Source organism: Astatotilapia calliptera, chromosome 22, assembly GCF_964374335.1.
Source record: "Astatotilapia calliptera chromosome 22, fAstCal68.1, whole genome shotgun sequence".
Lineage (NCBI taxonomy): Eukaryota > Metazoa > Chordata > Actinopteri > Cichliformes > Cichlidae > Astatotilapia > Astatotilapia calliptera.
In genome coordinates, this window is record NC_137442.1 from 3,793,156 (window position 1) to 3,817,063 (window position 23,908).

At 40.2% G+C, this 23,908-nt stretch overlaps 1 protein-coding gene across 1 annotated transcript; it reads right to left on the reverse strand.

The window, feature by feature from the left end:
• Window positions 1-1,000: 1,000 nt before the first annotated feature.
• LOC113014529 (gamma-enolase) lies at window positions 1,001-22,930 on the reverse strand. The gene is made up of 13 exons (XM_026156122.2): window positions 22,795-22,930; window positions 11,872-11,957; window positions 11,467-11,562; window positions 10,577-10,635; window positions 9,595-9,664; window positions 8,322-8,455; window positions 7,925-8,016; window positions 7,601-7,731; window positions 6,820-7,017; window positions 5,338-5,539; window positions 3,803-3,911; window positions 2,971-3,029; window positions 1,001-2,026 (listed from the first exon to the last, which is right to left on the reverse strand). Exons 2-13 carry the CDS (start codon window positions 11,954-11,956, stop codon window positions 1,957-1,959), a joined length of 1,305 nt encoding a protein of 434 aa, XP_026011907.1. The 5' UTR covers window position 11,957; window positions 22,795-22,930; the 3' UTR covers window positions 1,001-1,956.
• Window positions 22,931-23,908: the final 978 nt, after the last annotated feature.

Consider the following 23,908-nt stretch of genomic DNA (forward strand, 5'->3'; position numbering starts at 1 on the left):
GATTGAGTCTGTTTAGTCACATGTATTGCTGCCCAGGCTGTTTTTAATCATTTAAAACTGGTTTTCTTCATAAATCCTCTTGATTTAATACATGTTTTAGAAAATGTAAAAAACTGTTTTAATCTGGTAAATAGCTTCAGTTCACTTAAATAAAATTTTTCCCCCCGTCTGCTCAGATTGAGCTCAGCAGGTCATCCTGAACATGTCAACATGCAATAAGTTGCTGCCATGCGATTTGCTCATTAGATATTTGTGTTAACACGCAACTGAACTGATGTACCTAATGAAATGGCCAGAGATCGTAGATGTTCCATCAGGTGACATTGTTTCCATCCTCTCAGTGATTCCTCTGAATGGAGGCACTGCCCTCCAGGAGCTCCCTTCATGACTCCATGATAGCAGTCGTCACCAGAGGATAAAGCTGAGCTCTCAGAAGAAACGTGGACGGACTGGAGCAACAAAATAATGGCTGAACACCGTTGGTCCTTCAGTCACATGTTAATGGTACAATTTTAATTTCATGGAAAAAAGTCTCCTGTATTGTCGAAGGTATATTGATTATAAGTTCCCCAAGCAGATGCTATAGTTTTAAGCCAGTTTGCAGTTTTAAATATTATCACATCAAATAGCAAAATACATAACTTACTGAACTAAACTGGGACCTAAAAACCAGAAGATCAGTAGGAGCTCATATTCATCACAATTCACAGCTTTTGCGAGTATATCACCAAATGTGATCTTGATCTTCACAGTTTGAGTGATGACCCGTTAGTGATCAATGTGTGCAGGTTTGACTGCATTGCTCACATGCTTACTGTAAAATAAGCGGTGAATTGTGTGAATTGCGGACTGAGGGGAAAACAGATGCCTCACCCTGGCAGAGCTCGTTGGCTGTTGAGCTGAACAAGTTGTAAAAAATACAAAAAAACCTCCACATGCTCATATTCTGACATTTCACTGAAAAAAAGATTCAGACACAAAACGACAAAACTCCTTCAGCTGTGTTTGAAATTGTAAATTACCATCTTTTTTATTTCACATATTTTCACGTTATTTTCAATGACAAGCGTTCTCTTTAAGTGTTTTTTTTTTCTTTCTTCTTTTTTTGATCACAGCTATTCTAAAGACATTCAGGAGGAACCGAAGGAACAAAGGGACTCGGGGTTCATATATTCTATCTTCTTTTTCTCTGAGAAAGAGGCAGGATCTCAAGCATGGACAAAGGACAAATAATCAGAATCACGTCTGGGCGAGAAGAAAAGGGAGCAACTGGAACCGAGAGACAGACACGACAAGAAGAACAAGGAGACGAAAATAGAGAGAAAGAAGAGGACAGAAGTGGGAGGAGTGCAGGTACTCGAGTGTCCAGGTAAGAGTGTGACATAGCAGAGTGTGTAAGTGTTCAGGTGTTTACAGTGTGTAGTTATTAGCCTCACTCCATCCCTGAAACTGCTGCTTTCCTTACAAATGCATCGTTCTCTGTCAGTTGCGAGCATTAGTCTTCATGGTTTTCTGATATCTTTACTCATTATTTTCTCTGTGTTTACAATGTTAATCTTTATTTTTGCAGGTCTGTCCTCTGGCTGTACATAAACTACTCCTTTAAAACTACAGTAACAGTGCATGTCTGGCTTATAAATATTCAGATTTTATGTTATTCCCCTGCATGTGCGTTACACGTGTTGCATCTGCTCACTGTGTGTGTGTGTGAGTGTGTGTGTGTGTGTGCATACAGTTTCATCTCCCTACCTTTAAGTTCAGTGCATAATTTATTTATTTAGTTATTTTTAGCTATTTTCTTTTGCTTATCTGTAATCTGTCCTTATACATGGCTCGTTCCTTGTGTGTGTGTGTGTGTGTGTGTGTGTGTGTGTGTGTGTGTGTGTGTGTGTGTGTGTGTGTGTGTGTGTGTGTGTGTGTGTGTGTGTGTCATTGCAAGTCATTCGTCAGTCAGTTTCACAGAGCGCTGGGGTTCCTGAAGTTATGGCCTGCAAAGCGAGCCTGGTCGCCCAACTCTTCCTCAATCCTACAGTGGCAGGAAGACAGAAACAAAAACAACATTTTTTAATTGTTTTTGAAGGAAATAATTTCTGTTCTTCTTCATAAGGTCAGCCTGTAACCAGGAAGAGTTTATATTCTTTGCACTGGCGACATGTGATCATATATATTGAAAATAATATCTGCATGTCCAGCACAGCCTTCTTACTTATAATCTGCTTTGCATAAAATCTTCAACAAATCAACAAAAATCTGACAAGCTGCCACGTCACTGCACCACAGCTGCAGGCAAAATAATCCATTTATATCCCTAGATAAAAGCAAAATAATCAACTTTAGAAGATCATTGGTCATATAAAAAATAAAACAGGATGTATGTGAAAATGCAAATCACAACTCAGTTTTTCCATTGTTAAAAAGCTCATGTTACAGCATCTACCTGCTGCACAACAGATTCTCACGTGTGTGTGTTCACGCTCGATTGCGCTGATTAGCATTTATTGCTCGTTAATGCCCCCGTTAAGTCTCTGCACCCTTAACAGGTCCTCAGCAGTCCAATGGGATTACACCGCTGAGCCGATCCAATCTCCCTCCCTCCTGTCTCCTCCTCCCACCTCCCCCTGCCACTGACTGGCTTGGGCACATGGGGTGACACCAGCGCTCCTGTCGCCTGTCATGTCAATTAGCTCTCTGATGGTAAGCACTAGGACAGAGCAGGCACCTGAGGAGCTGCACTGTAATGCTGCCGCCTGATCTGGAGCTAAAAAAAGGGGCTACTAAACATTCAACAGGCCAGAGGACCAATTAGGAATTCATGAGTAAATACTGAAGAAAAGGACTGTTTTTGGAGTTATTTTAATTCTAGATTCAAAATGTTTTCACATTAAATACATACATATATATATACATATATATATATAGAGAGAGAGAGAGAGAGAGAGAGAGAGACCTCTCTGTCTGCAGCACACTGACCTCATGAGCTGGTTGTACTTGGCCAGCCGCTCAGATCTGCAGGGGGCGCCAGTCTTAATCTGCAACAGTAAGATAAACATTATCCTGCAGGTGACCAACAGAATATTAAAATATAACACCAAGAACTCTCTGGACTTCTGGCTTCACAGGGAAACACTTGAATGATAGTTCAGAATGAAGCTGGACAGTTGTGGAGCTGTAGCCCAAAAATGTAAATTTAGTGAGGTGAACGAGAAGTTTAGCTAGAGGATAGCATCATTCAGCCACCCTAACCAGCTTCTTTGTACAAATATGGAAGTTTGTATTGTGGTGTACCTGCACTTCAGCTGTGTAATTATCAGCATGCATTAGCACAATGCTAATATTTTATGGTCATAAGAGAAAATTATTTAAATTGCTTATTGTTACTGTATTAGCAAAAGATAAAATAAAATGTGTGTTTCTGTGTTTAGAAGCCAAGAGAATTGATAATTATTTTAGACATTTAGTTCCATTCACTTATAGTCAGTTAGTCTAAAGAATAATACAAAACAATATAAGGCTGAAGTTAAATTTCTCATGAAGAAATGCACTAATATCTTTATTTTATCTTGTTCAGTTTACTTCACAATTTATTTTATATATTTAAAACAAACTTACAAAACTTAATATTCACTGTAAGTTTAGTTTACTGACATTTTAAAGGCAACAAGAAAAAAAACAATAGCTAAACGATTGTGGATTCTTACATCCTTACAAGGACAAAAACCTGAAACCTATATCTACATCAGCCATAACATTGACTTTGGTTTGGAGGAGAGACTTGAACGTTGGAGTCAGCTTCTAAACTTACCTGTCCAGTGCAGAGTCCCACCACCAGGTCAGCAATGAAGGTGTCCTCTGTTTCTCCTGAGCGATGGCTGACCATCACACCCCAACCATTTGCCTGAGCCAGCTTACACCTGAAGGACAAAGTTTGTTTCAAAGCACTCTGTTAGTCATTTTCATTTTCTTCCAATTGATAAAAGGATAATAATTGATAATAAAACTGTTCCCATAGACAAACCTCCCTTTGCTAAGAAAGATCTCTACCTGATAGCAAAGTTACATCTCCAAAGCCGTCATAACTTAAATTTTCTCTAACCAAAACTAGACAGCTACAAAAGACAGTCAGACAGCGGTTTCCCGGTGTTGAAATGTTCACTGGGTAACGTTTGACACTGTGGGACAAGAACATAAAAAGCCAAGAGACAACATAATTTTAGCTATGCCTACAAGAAAGGCTAAACTCTGCTTTCTTTCAACCCTAAAATCCAACAATGACATAAATCCCTAAAAGCGACCACTAAGAGTCACTTTTTATTTAGGTGGACTACTGAAGAGGGTTGGATGCTAACCACTGTAGCACAGTACGAGGCAGCACTGAAGGTCGTGGGAGCACATAGTTCACCTTCCCTCTACACACTGATGCCACACTGTGCTGCATATATTAACTGCGCTGTGCTAATTGGACAAGTTAATTAATCTGATATAATTCATTTGTAACTGCGGCTCATCTCGCATGTTAACCTGCTAACAACATGAAGATTAAGACATAAAGTGTATTGCCCCCTCAGGGTTCGCGTGAGCTATAAAAAAAAGTAGCTAATGTATCAGATTCACGATGCAGGAAGCTTTTCATGTGATGGATGTAATACATCACCTTTACTGTCATCAGCTCTGTGTCTATCATTTAATCTCCCTCCTCCCCTCCTGCTCTAATCCAGCTACACTGTTGTGACTGATGGCTTCATAACCCTGAGTGACAGTTTGGTAAGTCTGTTATAGATGATACACACATCCAAGACTGGAGCAAACACACTCTTCACAAATTTATCATCAAGTGTACAGAAACATACGCAGCAGTGCCAACCCACGTCAGCAGTATGTCTGACCGATAGCTGAACCTTATCCTAAACATCTTCTGTCACTTCCCGTCCTTCATTTATCCGCCATAAATGGAACAAGGCCAACATGGCTGACAGGTAATGACCGATGTGACTGACACTATAGCGACATCCACTGGGTATGTGTGTGTCTATATTTCCACATCTTTGACTGACAGCTGGACAGCTGTGCCTCTCTCTGTCACCTCAGCAAAGATTGAAAGCGCTGTTCGGCCAATCCGAGGCTTCGAGGTCACGGACCTGCCTGAGGGGGTGGAGGGTTACTCTGTAGCTCCAGGACAACACTGTGTCAGTGACAAATTGAATTTATGCATCTTTAAATACCCAATATGTAAGAATTTGTAACTTCTTTCATTTATTAAATGGCCTTGTTTTTATTTCCACAATGTGAATCGTGTCCACACTGAAATTTCTCATTGAACTGTGGACTAAGCAGACGTACGCCTGTATGGCCTCGGTGACAGAGCCGATCTGGTTCACTTTGAGCAGCAGGCAGTTGCAGGCTCGCTCCTCAGCAGCTTTCTCTATTCTCTTGGGGTTGGTCACCGTCAGGTCATCCCCAACAACCTGGATCCCCACCTGGGCCGTCAGGCGCGACCAGGCCTCCCAGTCATCCTGGTCAAACGGGTCCTCGATGGACACCACTGGAAGTGAAAAAGGAGAGGTCTGTTACTCATCAATAGAGGGACTGCTAGTGCTAACTAGTGATTTAATAATAATAACCAATAATGTAATTTTTCAGATAACACAACACAAGTCCTTGAAATTATTGGACAATTTCAAGATATCATCATTTAAGTGGTATAAAGGGAACTCTTTCAGCTGCCCTGAACTCCGTTTTTAGACTTTTCAAAGTATATCACATAGCAGACAACTCACAGGTCTTTTCAGGCCAGATCAGATGAGTGTTACAGAGTAAAAAGATCCCTACAGGAAGTGAGACACATGGCACAACTGGTTACACAGAGCTATTCTTGGAATCAAAACAACCCTTATTTATCTCTCTTCTCGCCCCATGAGAGTTCGGATTCGTAGAAGAAGATGGATGAATGGATCTGATTACATGTCCTCTCTCAATGACATCATACAGAGCTCGGCTCACAGGGATTACTTCTACACTCACTGATTTTACCATTTAAAAGTCTTACAGTGTTTCATTTGAGCTTCTACCACTGAAGCTGTTTATATATGATAGATTTTTTTACATTTGTATTTACATTTAACCTTTTATATTGTGTATATTGTCTACTTTGTTACTTAACGTTCTGTTTATTTTTATCTTTGTGCACAGCCCTTTGTGACTGCCTGTCTGTGAAATAAATAAATCTTTACTTACATACTTAAATGGGGAAAAATATAATGGGTCATAGAGGGGACATTAAACGTTATTGCAGAGAACAGCGGCAGAAAAAAGTCAGCCTCATCTGGAGAAGGACTAATGCAACAGAGTTTAATCCAGTTTGACATTGATAGTAGTCACCCCTCCAAGTGACTTCTCTACAAACTTCATATCACCTGTAATACTTGTAAATCCTCCAAATCCAGTTGGCCTTATTATTGTCTTTATAAAAAAAAAACCCAGAAATTTTACTGAGCCTGAGAGTAATCCACTAATGGAGAAAATGCTGAATTAAACAAGGGTGGAGATAAAAGCATTTGGCCCTGAAGTCAGCTGAAAATGTCAGCTAGCTAAAAGGCCAAGCCGTTTTTCTTTGGGTTTCATAGAGTCAGCAACCTTGGATTTAAAAGCATGTCGTGTTTCTGCAGTCCAGCAACACTACTGAAGAAATAAGCATTTCAGCTTTATGTCACATTAACTTATTTTATCACTAGATAAAGAACTACTTTTTTAACCATTTGACATTGACTGAACTGCATTGAACCAAACACTGGTTGCGTTTTGTACAAATTTAAATAAGCAAACCTGGGTAGCTGTTGACGAAGCCCTGGTAGATGTCAGCCAGTTCCTCTGCAGTGATGTGTCGCTCTGGATCTGGTGGGGATTTGAAGTCCAGGTCGTACTTCCCCTCACGGTAAAACTCCGAGGCGGCAACGTCCATCCCGACTACTACCTTTTCTGTGAAGCCAGCCTTCTCAATGGCTGTCTGCAGCAGATCCAGAGCTGAAGAACAAAGAAAGAGACAAGGGGGGGGGGGATATAAAATAAGGAATGGAGTGAATCTTTTGCCCCCAGGCTTCTCGGGTAGGCAGGCATGTTTGCCCCAAATGTGGTCCATGTGGAAGGGCCACATTTAGCTTTGACTGACAGCGTTGACTCAGGTCCAATTTATATATGGGCCACATCTCAGGTATGTTTGGTCCATATTTGGCCACAACTGTGTGAGTACTATAACTGAGCTGTAAGTGCTGAAAGTAGGCCAGATTAGGCTCAAACGTGTCTTCTGTATGAGTTAGCTTCTCAGGCTGCAGACAGGCAGTACTGAGAGGTGGAAAACATCTAAAGCATTTCTGATGACTGAACCTATTAAGTAATATTAAACTTACATGTCAGTAAATATTCCATTTTAGATTTTGTTTTGTTTACCAATGGAAGTCAAGTAAAGATCATGTTTACAGAAATTTTCCATAATCAAAGCTTTCCCAGATCTATCTACTGATTCCCACTCCAGTTAAAGAAGGTGGCTTAAAAGCTGCTGCAAACAGACCCAAACATATTGGTAATTATTCAAATATCTGTTCCTCACCCTCACTGTTCTCCAGGATGTTGGGAGCAAATCCTCCCTCGTCTCCAACGTTGGTGGCGTCTTGGCCGTATTTCTCCTGAATGACTCCTTTCAGTGTGTGGTAGAGTTCTGATCCTATCCTTAGCGCTTCCCTGAGACAGAAGAGATACCTGTTAATGACTGTGACAGGATGCAAGAACAAGGAGGCAAGGAGCAACACCAGCTGTGGTTTCAAAAACAACAAAGCAGGATGATTTAACGAGAAATGCATTAAATCAAATAAATCTAGCAGCTGAGAAATCAGACTTTTATGAACAGTCAATGCTTTTAAAGGTGAATTCCTACTTGAAAGATTCAGCCCCAACTGGCAGCACCATGAACTCCTGCATGGCCAGTTTGTTTCCTGCATGAGATCCTCCGTTTATCACATTAAAGGCCTGAAGAGAAGAGAAAAGAAGAGGAAAGGAAACAAAAAGGCAGAAAGAAGGCTTTAAAAACGATTAAAGGTCCTCGAATTCATCACTTTCTGTGTTTCTATAGCAGCTAATCAAAAAGACTTTTAGTAGAAACGTCTTGCCAGTGTGCAGAAGTATTTAAATGTGGTGTAAACAGAAGCATTAAATATATGAAATGTTACATTACATGGAGTTCTAATAATCCTTCAGTGACATACTGAACAACAAGGTGCCGTGTGAATGTTTCCACAGCACTGTAGGTGTTCTGCAGTGATTTAAATGCTTACAGGAACCGGCAGCACCAGCTCTGTGTTTCCAGCCAGGTCGGCTATGTGGCGGTACAGGGGGACTTCTTTCTCTGCTGCGCCAGCCTTACAGATGGCTAGAGACACTCCCAGGATGGCGTTGGCCCCAAACGTGGCTGTTTGAAAGGTCATAAGAGAGAAAGTGATGGGTGTTAGCATCCACAGTGTCTAGTGTCTCAGTTCACTTACCCTGAAAAACTATTTTAAGGAGTCGGTTCCTGTTAAAGGTCCAATTTTATAGCAGAAAAAGCATGTTTACAACCTGGCTACATTATAGGAGCGTGGCCTCTTTGACACACAGGTAGATGTGGGGGTTTTATGATGATTAATGCTGTTTTCTTCAGTAAACTTTAAATAAATAATGTTAAATGTAGATCGTATTTGGCATGACCAAGTTTGGCAGGTAGGATTCCATTTACAGCCATTTTCCTGGATTTTTCCTGGATTAAGCCTACATCCAGAAGTATCTGTCACCTTACGACTGTAGCTGCAACATTTTGTAGTGAGTATTGGATCCATTCAAATTTACATGATTTTTAAAGAGTTAAAAGTTAAACCTTTAAACTCAAACTTTAGCATTTCTGATATAGATTCCATAATTCAAATCAGATTCTATTTACTGACATTTTTTTCATGCTACCTTACATTTTGTTATTCTTTTGAAAAACACAATTTATTCCTCGATATGTTGTTGCTTTAAATTCTTTTATCTTTTGCTTTAATTTAAAAAGATTATCTCACTATTTTTTAACCATAGATTTAAAAAATGAGTTTAAATTTGTGTAGCTGTAAAAACTAAAGCAAAGTGAAATGCCACGGCTCTTTGGGTATAAGCATGTTTGTCGTTGAAAGCCGATACATTCAGCTGCAGTTCAGTCTGACAGGTTTCCGTGCTGGCGGAGATTAATTTCTCCCAAACGACATTACTTTGAGGGCTGATTACACTGCTGCCTGAACATGATTTTAAATTATAATAAATGAGCACTGCATTTATTTATTAAAGATGTGAGTTTGCATTGATCGTGCCAAAGCTTGTTTGGAACACAAATCTCTTTGCTCAATCTGTATTTATGCCCCTCGTCGCTCTGCAAAGCGCTCTGTGACAAACCTTCGGCGCAAAGCATTTTTCAAAATGTGTGTGACTTCACACGAATGGATGCTGAGCTGCAGAAACGGGGAGATTTCCAGCTGGCTGCTAGACTCTGATGATGTGCTGTTAGTCATCTTGATTTGCTCCTGTCGGGTTTCAACTCACATTTGTTTTCTGTGCCGTCCATCTCGATCATCATGTTGTCCAGCTGCTCCTGCTCCACCACGCTGATGCCCTGCAGACAAAAGCAGAACAATAAGTGGTGATGTTCACATATAGTCTACAGTCATACGTGTTACATACATACATTTAGTTGCAGTAAATGTAAAAGACATGAGATCGTTTTTCCATAATAAGACAAACACTCATTATGTAGGCTAAACTACCATGCTTTGTTATTTAAAAAGTGTAACATCCCACCAGTATGACATATTGGGAACATTTACCACATATAAAATCCACTTCTGGAGTTACTAAATAGTCAGTATGGTAATCCATCAGCTGTCGTCTGATGACAATTGTTTGTTCCAAGACAATTATTCACATTTTAAGTCTTAACATTTTCAGCCTCAATAACTCAAACAGCTAATTAATTAAGGCTATAAAATGTGGAGACACACAAACACGTGTGCAGTTTTTAATGCACGGCTCCCAACACAATGATTAATTAGAAGACATTCATAATGGTAATTAAATTTCCCTTTAAAGGGAACCTATTATATTTATTTCCAGCTCCATTATTTCCAACTAAAGCAGCTTAGTGTGATCAAAAGGTCACAATAATCATGATAATCAAGCTGTTTTGGATGTTTTGGCTATTTTCTTCCTTCTTTTAAGCCAACTTTTGTCTGATTGGCTGCTGCTCAGAACAGGATGTGGGTGGGGCATCTGTGTGTGAGATGACCATATGAAAGATATCCCCTTTCACTCCCATCATAATGGGAAAAAAGCAGAAATCCTTGCTTTAATGCAGATGTTTGCAGCTGTTGTTTCAGCTCACAGGAATCACAGAGTGCTTGTAGCTGAAAATTATTTTGAGCGGTCAGTTCGATTAAGAAAGTACTATATTAAACTGAGTACATAACAAAAAATAGGTTTAAGATTGACGTTAATCCTCTATAGTATAATAAGTGATGTGAGGACTTACAGAGGCTAAAAGGGCTGGAGCCAGAGTATCGTTGATGTGCCCAACTGCCTTCAAAACACCTAAAGTGACAAAGAAGGAAATCAGACGCACAGCATCACAAAAACGTGAGGTGAACACGTGAATTATCAATAACAAATAATGTTAAATTGTAGTGAAAACAGAGCACAGTTTTATCTATTAGTGTTCTTCCAAATTACTTGGAAATATTTTCATATCAGCACTGATTGCTTTTGCAGCAACTCTAGGGTGAGATTTACTGTGGATTCATTTGTTTGAAGGTTAGGTGAGCACCGCAGCCTTAATGGCTGTTTTATAGTCACTGAAGTGTCTTTCAGTGTTCGCCAGCAGTAAAAATGATTTGTTAGACAAATTTAAAATGCTGGACTTTATCAAGACTTTTGTGGCATTTTAGCGTCATATTATGAATAAAAATAAGATGTCCAAACATCTACACTGCAAAACTATTTGTGAGAGGAATACGTCGACAGGACAAAGGTTTTAACAGCGTCACAAACACTGAATTAAAGAAAGCTTCTATAAAACTGTAATTTATACTTTAAAGGTCTCTGAATGTTCTATATTTTTGTCATTGTCAACACATCTGGCTTATTTCTTCTTAAGTATTTTTACTTTTGTTGGGTATATAAAGCTTTTATAAAAATCTATATTATGTCTATTATGTTTTTATTTTGTTTTGTAGGGTTTTTATAAAATGTGAAGTGTGTTGGTATCATATAAATGCAGCACTAGTGACTGAAAACAGCACTCTGTTTCTGTTAGTCAGTGATCTCTTCATTGTTCGCCCTCTTGTGGTCATAAATACTGAATGCAGCTTTAAGTTCTCATCGAATGTAACGGTCTGTGCAAGCTCAGCTGATGCATCTTCATACCTTTGCCCTTGTAGCGGCTCTTGTCTCCATCTCGGAGCTCCAGAGCCTCATAGATCCCCGTGGATGCTCCGCTGGGCACCGCAGCCCTGAACAGACCTGGAAAACGAATTAAGAGAGAAAGAATTAAGGTTTTGATATGATAGAGATTAGACAAGTCTTCATCTCAGACTGCTTTCCCTATGCCTTGTGTCATTTCTTAATAATCCCTGCAGTTGCTCAGCTTCATTTTACAGGCCAGCTGAAGGGGATTTGATGTCCCAAACAGCTGCTTCAAACTACCAAGCTCTGCATTTTTATTTTTATTTTTTAGCTTTCTGGCATGGTAAGTGTGAGCTGCTTTCCTGGTGGTAAAGATTGTGTTATTTTCTTCCTGTGACATTTTCAGACAGGCTCTTTAGCGGTCACCTTTTTCTGTGCGGAGGTCCACTTCAACAGTGGGGTTTCCACGGGAGTCCAAGATCTCCCTGGCAACTATGCTGACGATCGACATCCTGAAAGACACAGACAAGAAAAACAGCCCACCGTTAACTGTTTTTAACTTATAACTTCACCTTAACTGCACCAAGGAGATGAAACACAGAGAACTTCAGCTCCTGGATGAAAAGATCTATTTTTACAGTGAACACAAACACACGGCAGCCTGCCAGGGGAGACGGCGAGCAACATCAATGCAGAAATCAAAGCTCACTACAGAGGAGTGCATTGTCTCTCTCTCTCTCTCTCTCTCTCTCTCTCTCTCTCTCTCACACACACACACACACACACACACACACTGCAGTTACTTTTCTGTTTCTGGAAGCAGCAAAAAGAAAAACTTCAGTAGGAGAGAGAGGAGTTTTAAATAATGCATCAGTTCGTCGCTGCTTTTATCCAGACTGGAATCTGCTGATTTATTCTGGTTTCGTGGTGATGTGCTATATTTTTCTCATTGTCAACAAAACTAGCGAGGCATTGATCATACAAACAAGTACTGTGAATCAAAGCCTGATAGATCTTATTTTTTCTTTCTTCACGCCGATTTCTCCCTCTCTGTTTCACTGGCTCACAGTTTCCTTTGTTACTTTGAAAGCTCTGTTATTTTACTCCTGCACACAGCCTCCTGCAGCCAGGAATATTCTCCACGGCACCAACAATCTGTTAATTTACTACAGAGAAAGCTCCCAACAAATGCAACATGCCTTTCAAAACATTTGCTAAATAGTACAACTCTGAGAATAGGTGCTATAATCACTGGGCTTGATCCTGTTTGAAATGTTTTAGTATCAGTTTATTCCTCACATCATGAATTTATGGCAGATGTTACATTAGAAGGTGATATATTTGTCATGTAGCTTGAGCAGAGAAGCTCCACCCACCTTCTGTTCAAACTTGCTGTTTATGGGGGGCAGCCAATCAGAGGAGAGCTTGTTTAAAGGTGAGGAGCTAAACTGGAATGAAATTAAAGGATGCACTGAGGTCCACTTTAAATCCAAAAGGATTATTTTGATCGAGGAATCATGCAAAGCTAATTTATTAGAGTCCAAGAAAAATATATAAAGTGGAAAATGTAATCAAACGAACACTGGTGCGACTGCGTACGGTATTACTTCTTTCCTTTCTTACAGTAATCTTTGAGTTTGTGTATTTTTCTGCATCATGATATATAATGAATACTTAATGACTGTGTTTGTATAAATGCAGTTCAGACAGTAAGACCCCCAACAATTAAACACATGTATACATTAATACATAAAAGAGATCGAAGTAAAAATGATGTTGCCTTCGTAGCCCTTCCGATCACTGATCTATTTAAGTTAATATACTTTGAAAACTTTGATCTCTTTCAAGGGATTTTAGCCATCAGTCTGACCTTGGCAAAGCTTTTTTAGGCTTCTACCGCTGCTGTTTACTGCTGCTTCTTGTATCCCAGGAGAGAGATCTCGGAAAATCTTTCAGTGCTAATGCAGGAAGGATGCTCCTCTGTGGGCAACCTGACACTTAAAGAAAAAACACAGCTTGACTACATGGTATTCTTCGAAATAGGCCACTGCAGCCAACACTTTTCTTCTGGTTGTTTCTGGACCTTTGTTCTGTTTAAATGCAAGAATTAAAACATGAAGAAAAAAAGCACGTGAACGCTAATGCTGTTTCTAAATCCATGCATGTTAAAAGTGGTTATGTGCATTAGATACAGAAGGAGTGATTGGACTATCGCTCAGAATGTGTCTATACAGTATGTTATACTGGTACAGATGCTATGTGCAATAAGCCACAAACACTCTTGGTATTTAACTTTTAATAGGTTGAAATGTTTGTTTTGTTGGTTTGTTTATTTGCTTTTTTAGTGCTTTTACTTGAATCTGAATTTAGAGGTCAACCTTCACACTGATGATTGATGCTTGTTGTCATGGTGTTTAAAAATCTGGCAATGAAGCAACAACTAAAGTAACACTAAATAGAAAAGCAGATTTTATCACCACACTGTGATGCTCAGAGATCAGCTGTGGGTTTAACAGCCTGTTGTTGAGGTTCAAAACATATCAGCAGCTTATGGCAGACAATGGCAAGCACACTTATAATTAACATTTACATGATGTGCACTGCTTGTCATTCATGTTGTTTGGTGTGAATAAGTTATTTATACTTCTGTAACCATCGACTGCGGGGTGACATTATCTCCTTTCCTTTCATAAAGGATGGTCTAGTGTATCCTCTGCTAAATGAGCTAATAAAGGAAGCATTAACCCTCCTTTATCAGCTGTCAGTATTACTTTTACACCTCATGGTTCGCTTTGTTTTTTATGTTAATTCCATCTTTTCAATTTTCAAACCCATTTTCGAGCCAGTGGAGAGAAGCCAGGATTGTGGTGATGTGATACCATCTGCTAAAACCAGAAAGAAGCCGAGCTGCTGCACTCTGAACTAGATGGAGGCGAGAGTTTTGTGACTTTTTGTGCAAACCATGAGGGAAGGAGGTTTCCTTTAGTCGAGCAAACGTTAGAATACGATTAAGATGATTTAAATATCAGCTTTTAAAAACACAAAAGTCAAAGATGGCTCACGAAGAACCAAGAGAGCCTCTTTCACTGGCCTTTCAATCTCTCGTGTACCCTTAACTAACTTAAAGCTTTCAAATTCTGTTTCTCAGCCAGAGAGACTGAACTCCACAGCACAAGATTAAAAATGTATTCCATCACTTTGATGTTGAATTTTTAATTTCTGTACCACTGTGACATTATTGCCATAACCTCAAGAGCATTTGAAGCTTTCATTAATTCTATTCTCCTGCGGTGGTGTTTCCCCTCTTCCTTCTCATTGACAGTCCAGGCACTCAGCGTTGTAACTGCAGTGATACATCAAAAAGGGGCTTTTTATGCCGTCCTCATCCCTCCGTACTGTATGAATACTTTATTGATCTGTGAGCTAAATCTGGCTCCCAGCTAGCTTGCAGAAACCTGGCGCCGAGGCTGTCCTCTTCAGATGCACTGACAGAAATATGGAGGCTCGGAGGAAGAGCTCATCCTCATATCTCTGTACAATACATCTTTTTTGGTTACAGACGTATAGATAAGATGTGGCAACATTGTTTTAGAAGTTCAATTGAATCCCAATAATGATAAATCAGCTCCACGTTGTATGAATGCACAACAGAGGGTATGTCACTTTAATTTTCTATCTCTGAAATATGGAAGAAGCTTCCAGACCTAAAGACCAGCAGAGAGCAACTTTCTCTGGAAATCTTGAGTCACCCTGTATCTCATATCACACTCATATCACAGTCTTATTTAACACAATGTGATGATTGTTGTGTAAATTGTGGTCATATTAAGATTTAAATATGTTTCAGAGAGTATGATCTGGGATGAGAGTACTTTTCAAAAAAGTTGGGGTTGAAAAATGCAAATTAAAAAAATTGTACTTCCCCAAAAAGTTGGCTCCAAAAGTCTCACTGTAGCTCATTTCTGCTGATTGAATACTATGACACTGCCATAGCTACAGGCAGTAATTTGAATGTAAATCATAAATGGCAAAGAATTGTGGGAAAATATTGTCTCATTAAAGTAAGTCTTCACTACTCCAATTCCATTACATTTACAGCAAGGGAAGGTTTTTCTGTAAATGCCATTTAGAGTAACGTCACTGGAAATGATGCAAAGACAATGAAATTTGCAGTCTTCACAGGAGCTTTACTGTAAAAGGTTTACAGTAGCTTACCGGCTTCCAGCTGCCAGTGAAATTGTAAAACTACAGCAACCTGTCAAACAGACATGCGCAGACATGAAAAATAATATGATTAGAGCCTAGTACGATAAATGCTTTTAAAGCCATCACTGTTAGGATCACGGCCACTTTCATCGACCAGCGCAAACACAGGCAGCCTCTAACTGCGGATGAATCCTGTCTGAAAAGGTTTGTGCTCCACATGTGTCTGATTGTTGTGTTGACTGGTACTTGGATGTAATTAGACTTAGTTGATCAGTTAGCAGGTCACCCTTTAGTCCAACTACGGTCACTGCTGGCTCCAGAAGAAAAACATGGAGGTGTTTAAAATGCTGATGTTAAGGATTCCAAACAACCAAAGAAACAGAGTCCTGCTGTTAAGCATGGTGGAAAATAATTGTATGAAATGATGGTGGCAACTAATGATTGTTTTAATTATGAGTTCATCTACACAACATGCTCTGAACTCATTGGTTAACTTTTTTTAACAGGTTATAAACCAAAGTCTGAGATTTAATATACTTAACATGTAATATGAGACCAAATCTCCCAACTGTAGAAACATAAACAGAAAAACGAGCCAGGTGAAATAAATAAAGACGGTCTCCTTGGCCTATCTTCATTCGTTTTATTGTCGAGTTAACCTGCCGGTGTTCCTGTGGGAGCACATTTTAAAAAGTGATTTCTGTCACTTTTTTCAATTTCTCTATATAATTTATGTCCTTGTGCTATCTTTCTTCTTCCTCTGTTATTTCCCCCGGTATTTATCTGACTCACATCCTGAATGCAAACCCTTTCTGCTTATGTGAATCTTTCCTGCAAACATCAGGCAGCGTTTGTTTCTTTTTTTAATTCCAGGTGTCACCTTCTTTCTCTTCTACCAGGTACACCATTTCCCTTGTGTGTTCCTTTTAACCCAATGCAAAGTCACATTACTCCTCTTGTCCTCTGACTCCTTCGCTCAGCACTGCTCTATCACGATTCCTCTGCGCAGCTCAGGGACATTATTTCCACCCATTTTCCCCTCACCATTGGTTTATTGTGGCATTTATGAAAATTTATGCTTATTCAGTTCTTACACTCGTAAGTCACAGGAGATAAAAGTGTCAGCATAATGAGTAAAGTGTATAAATGGTGCTCAGCAGAAGAGAAAGCAGATACTGTAAGGTGCCACCAGCATACTGAAGCGTCAGCTCACTCTGGATGTGTGGGTGGTTTAATTATTTCTTTTTTTAAAGTTTTGGTGCTGTTTGGAGCCCCACCCTGCCGTACTGCAGACTTTTCCAAACAGTTCCTCCCTGGGCTGGAGCAGCAGCGCATGAGATACCTCCTCAGAAACCCCACAATCCCCAGTTTTCATCTAAACTGTTTTAGTTTCACGAGGTAAAACTTGCTTTCCTAAGGCGACCGAGTGACTGCCTGGAGATTTAATTATAGCATTATTGTGTCAGGACTGTTCAAGGGCCTTGCAGATATATAGGTCTTGCGTCATCTGCTGTGTGGCCTCCCAGTCATGGTTTCACTCATTTATGCAGAGAAAAAATATTTCAGTGCCTCCTACAGCCTGCAAATGAAAAGAGACTTGTGTCTTAATGCATCGAGAAACCTAATTATGTTTATGTTTCATAGTCTGAGGCGATGCATTCTTTTAATATAAAGACATTTGAATGTAAGTTGTGCATTAATATCACTACTAACTGCATGCAGCAATCTCATATCCACACACATGTTCTTGCTTCCTGATCTGTCACTACCTTAATGGGATTATCTCATTACCCTCATTTCCATCCCTCTTTTCTCTCCTCGCTCTTGTTCTCTCTCCATCTCGCCCGGTGCTGTTTGGGCACGTTGCTGTGTATTACGTAAGCTCTACAGCAGCAGCAGCAGCAGCAGCAGAGAGGGATGGAACCCATGAACACACCACACCTACCAGAGACTGCAGAGCTCAGCAGAAAATGTACCAGCACCAAAAGAGGGCGTGCCAGAGAGGAAGTGAACGAGGAGAAGGGAGAGTGAGATGAGGGCACACAAGGAAAGGAAAGCAATAGAAAAACATCAACTCTGTGTGTCTCTGCATGTGGCTAGAGGGACAAAAGGATCAAAGGAAAAAGAGCAAGACAGATGTGATGAAAATCATCAGAAGAGAAGGAGAGAAATGAGCGAGAGGAAGAATACAGCCTATAAAAATAACACCACCTACCCATTTTACCCTCAAATTCTTCATAAACTCACAAAATATTTAAAACAACCACTTTCTGTACCTAAGATATTCCACATTTTGAAGCACTAAAAGAAACAAATTCCCATTTGAAAGCCCTCAGACTGCATAAATGAACAATGATCTAATTTAATGGTGCTCAAAATGCTCCACAATCCAAAACCTAACGTAACTAATGTTCTTCCTGCACTGCTAGCAGCTGAGGAGCTGAGGACTTTGATGGCTTTTCCCACTTCGCAGGAGCATTAGTTATTGCACGGTGCATGGCTAATGTGGCAAACGTTACCATCTGTTTCCTTCCCTCCTACTCTATGTGCCCGTGTAGACTGTACTTTAATCAAATGGCACCCATCAAGGCTGAGAAATAAAGGCAACGCTTAAGTGCCAAAAACTGCAGGTCCCCTGATGACCACTGGAGGCTGGTTCCAAACAGAGACATTCCCCATGGACTCCAATGTTACAGTGTTCAACTTGTTCATCTCTACAGCAGAAATAAACATGTTTACAATGATTTTGGTCTCTAGCTGTTTTATATGACTCATGAACTGACTCATGGCACAGACCAGCGGTGCCCAACATCCGGGCCACGGACTGGTACCGGTTGAGTCTATACCGGGCCGCGAGAGTTGAGGCTCGGGTTTGAAATTTATGGTTTCCAGGGTTTTTACCATAGCGACCAGAGAGCATTAAGGGGCAGAGAGGAGGATGTTAAGGACGCTGCTAATAAAGTTACACAATTACACGGTCAATTCATGTTTATTATTATATTTACAAAATACCACAGTTTTTGTCTTGGTCATTTTATTTTATTTTGCTGTATTTATCTGCGACACCTTAAAGGCCGGTCTGTGAAAATATTGTCTGTGGTGCAAAAAATGGTTGGGGACCGCGGGCATAGACTTTATATAAATAGATGAATGTAGTGACCATGACATCACCCAGTAACTAAAGAAGTCCCACTATGAAGTCTCAGCTGGTTTGGAACTGGACAACATCTGGCTGTGCATGCTGCTCACCTACTGGTTAATGCCTTGTCAGTCACACTGAAAACATCCCCTGGTTCATCTCCCTTCTGGACTAATAGTAAACATATTTCTAAATGAACTTCAAGACATCTTTTTTATGTATAGTCTATGGTTGCAAACCAAGCTAGCTAGCATTAGCTAATTATGTAGCTCTCAACCAATTAGGATCACTCATTCTGGCACCAAAACACAAGGCGACAAAATGTCCAACTAAAAGCTTCAAACAGGAGTGCACAAATTACTGGGTGATGCAATTCATGCTGCCATCTTTTATATACAGCAAAGAGCAAACAGATGCAAAGGTCAGTATTTATTCCTGTGAGTGAAAGCCCTGATTATTTACAGTCTATTTTTAACACTTTCAGTTCATTTATTTTCATAAATAACACGTAAACAAAACAAATGAAAGCAGCCGTAGAAGGAGAGAAAAAGGCAAAGACAGAGGAACAAGTGCTAAAATGTGGCTTTAAATATATGCAAACTGAAAGAGAGAGAGACATAGGGAATGGCCAGGAGGAAGGAGAGAGGGAGGGAGTGATGAAGGACAAAATGGAGAGTGAGTGGAAATGAGGGAGGGCGAGAGAGCGATAGAGAGAGATAAAAAGAGGAGAAAAGAGGGAAAGATAAATAATTAAATGACTGTGTTTGGCTGGAGAACAGAGGGGAGATGGAGGGATGAAGGGGAGGAGGAGGAAGGCAGGGAACAGAAGGCTGATTATGGCACACACTTGGGAAGTGAAGCAGTCTCACACATACTGTATGTAATGCTGATAATGTGTCGACGTTTACACACATGTAGCTTCAGCTGGCGATTATCGCAGGTACTCGCGCACACTTAACGTCCGCCCACGCGTCACAGCAGGCAGCCGGAGATGCAGAAACCGAACACGCGCTGCTGTTACACCAGACCACAACACAATCAAGCGTCGGATCAAACACAAACGCACACGCATTTGACTCCTGCTGCCAACACACACACGCTCTGTACAGCCATTTTCCAAGAAATCAGAGGCATGTTGGGTTTTTTCAGTGCTGCCATATTAAAAAGCATCAGACAGAAAACACACACAGTAAAGATTGACTGTAGAATCACACAAACACATTTTAGCAGGAAATCACCCCACCAAGGAAAGCTGGAGACGGATTCTTGCATTCAGATTGATTCAACATATTTTTTAAAAACAAAAATAAAAGTCTCTTTAATATTTATTCATACAGCTGTATATGTGCAATGATAAAGAATCCATCCATCCTGAAATTTGAGATACACTCCCTAATTTCCTTCGGGATTAATAAAGTATGCTGATTCTGATTAAAATTTTCAGTAACAAATAGTCTTCCTGAGACACAAAGATCATCGTGCAATATGACTTCGATTCACAATCTCAGATCCACTCCGACCATAAGCAAACGAAGTGTTAATGATTCATGTTACAGAATCATGCCTCTTCTCCCTCAAGGGAAGTTGAGTCACTATAGTGTGTAAACAGATGCTATACCTTTGAGATAGATGGATGCACTTTTATTCATTCAGTCTAAAATTACAAAACATATTAAACAACATTTTTGTAAATGTGCCAAATTGATAAACTGACTGATGTGCTACTCCTAACCCTTGGCTCTTTGAGAGGAACAGCTGATGGTGCTTAGACTGTAGACAAAGACTGACGTAGCTTTTCTTTCTGGAAAGTGGAGTCAGCACAGAAGGCGGTAAATCCTGTGGTTTCAAAAAAAGATGTCTGGCTCTATAGAAGTCTGAGGAAATGACGCTACTTCTCACTTGACCTGTGATCTTATTGGATATATAAGTAAAAATGGCAGAACGTCATAGTGGCTATTTCCCAGTGTGACATGCTCAAGAATCATAAACCTCTGAACCTGGAGACTCAACTCAGGAAGTCACAGACTTCAAAGTGCAATTCCACAAAGGCCTCGAAGCCATTATATGTACATACAGTAAATATAAGATTTCCAAAGCAACCATGGCATCTCCCACTGGTTTCTGAAGTCCCGCTGTGAAGCCCGAAGCTGAGCCATGTCAGCTTTTTAAAACTAGCAGTCATGGAGCTGACTGTGAAATCGATGGACACTGCGTAGGCTAGCAACTAGTCGGTCACACAGCAAAGCTTACCCTCAGTCCTCCTTGGCTCTAATTGTTACTGAAATATACAAAACAGGCCTCATGTTGTATTCAATCAGCCTTAAAACTATCGACTTAAGATGGGACCATAAACTCATCAGGACGGTGCTCATGCTGGAAGCTCAAATGCACGAGATAGAGCTTCTTTCATTCTGAGATGTTCGCTGGTTAAAGGATGAAAAACAACAAACCAGCTGCAATAAAGAGAGAAGCTAGCCACAAAGTAAGACAAATGCATGATGCATTCATCCTTTTTGCTTGAAATGTGACATGCAAACAGCAAAAAATAAACATCTATCGCTGCTTCAAATCAATTAAAATCTATATCTCACTATTTTTTTTAATCATATATACTTCATCCATCCATTTCTGTAGTTTACTGACAAAGCGTAGCTGGAACTTATCCCAGCTTTCATGCAGTAAGAGGTGAGACACACCCAGATCACCAGTCCATCACACACGGACACCTCACATCCACACCTAAGGCCATTTAAGCCAGCATGCACCACCAGGTCGCCCATATTCATTTCACTAGTCTGTAAATACTTTCAAAACCCTTAACTTTCCTTTTTTCAGTTATTGTTTGTTACTTTTCCCTTGAGGACGCGTTCCTGGAATGATTAAATAATGATTCCTGCTGTAAAAGCTGAATGTAGGACAAGTTATGAAATATTGTTGTTTTAATACCATCTCATTGTATCTCATGTCATATCAATTTTCACTGCTGTACTTTATTTATTGATTAATATTTGTTGCTTCTGTCAACCCCCACTCATAAATGTACCTGCTGCAAAAGCACTAACACACACACACACACACACACACACACACACACACACACACACACACACACACACACACCTATTTGTGCCTCTCAATGAAACACATACACGGTTGATGTACCGAGGACTCAAACGTAATTGACTGCAGGATCATACACACAGACACAAACACACACACACAGACACAAACACACACACACAAACACACACACACACACACACACACACACATAGCATTCCTACAGCCAAGACTCACATGACCAAATACACACGCAATACACTTGACAGCCATTTTACAAGAAACCAAAGGAAATGCAGGCAGCAAACAGACACACACATTTTCTGTTAGATAGTTTGTCATAACACATCTAGCAAACACACACACACACACACTTACACTTCATAATGACAGTTGAAAGCTTTAACCCTCCTCCCCCTCTCACAAACTCACACACACAAAAAGCCATGACACACATAAATAAACCACAAATTAGTATCTAAAACTGCAGCTCTCTCACACACACACACACACACACACACACACAAGCTGCCACAAGACATCAAACCAATGCGTTCTTGCAAGAGGTTGTTCACACAGATTATGTGCATGTTGCCAAAACACACACAGACAAATACACATCATTTCCTTCCTCCTGTATACGCACACACACATTTTTGAAAGCCACAACAATGCAACATTTAGACACACATCTAAAACTGACGCTTACACACATCTTTCAGTACATGCACACACATGCATGACTTCCGGTCTTACACACACACACACATACACAGTTGGACTACGACCTCTCACACACACATGCAGTAAGACCTAAAACTGAAGCATTTCATTCTCGTGCACAACCTTCTGTATCCGCTATGCAGCACACAGAAAAGACACGCAATTACAATGATGCAGGAACACAAAGATGCAAAGAGGAAGAGAGGATTTCCTGCCTTTACCTGATGCCGGTGTGTGTGTGTGTGTGTGTGTGTGTGAGTGAGTTCTGCCTTTTACGGCGACTGAGAAAATACTGGAGAGGCAGAGCGATGAGAGAGAGAGAAACAGGAGGGGAGGAGGAAGAGAAGAGGAGAGAAGGAGGGGGTGATATATATGTGCGAGTGTGTGTCAGAGGGAGGAGGGGAGGGAGATGACTCAGAAGGGAGATGGGGAGAGGAAGAGGAGGGTTAATTAAAAAGGAGGAGATGGACGGAGGGATGATGATGGGGTGCAGAGGCTCTTTGCCTGACAGAGGAGGTAAAAATAGATGAAGGCAGGACCGGTTCTCGCGCTGCGTGTCTCCCTGCCTCTCTCTGGTGCTGCAGTGGGGTTCAGCTGATGTATATATGGTTACATAATTGAGCCTTCTCCACTATACTCACACGACATGATGCTCAGTGTGTGTAATGCTCATGTTGTAGGGAGATAAATATGACATAACAAGCAAAAATTGTGTGTTGCACTAAAAAGATATCAAGTGAAGTTGAACTATGGCCGTGCTGTACTTTCCTGTGATACTGATTTAACCTGTTTAACCAGGTGGGTCATTAAACACATCAACTGTTAGTTACAATGTTTGCCTGAAAACGGGAAAATCCTTGTGGGGACATGAGGAAGGACTAAAAAAGAAATTAAAGAAATTAAAGAACAGTAGCAACATACCGACTGACAAAATGCTGCCCTCTGGTGGTGAAAATGTAAAGTTTTCAGAGCGTAATTACCAAAAATCTGCATTTAAGCATATATAACCTAAATTTATGATGATTCAGTGCTTGAATAAAACCCCGAGCCTTGAATTGAAGCTGTTTATAATGAGGGCTGTCAGTTCCAGCAGCTAATTTACTGATTGTTTGGGAGTCTGTAAAAAAGAAAATGAATTGCCTGGATTTCATATTTTGTGCATCCTATTCATTTTTACCCAGCAGATGTTTTTCTTTAGTAGATATCCATGTGTAGGGCAGAAGGCTAAAAGCATGTTTACTCTTTACAGAATGAGAGATGAAAGAAATGCTCTTGAGAAACTAACCAGCTTTGTTTCTTCTGTTTTGATTTTTAGTTTTGTCCCTTTAATGCACG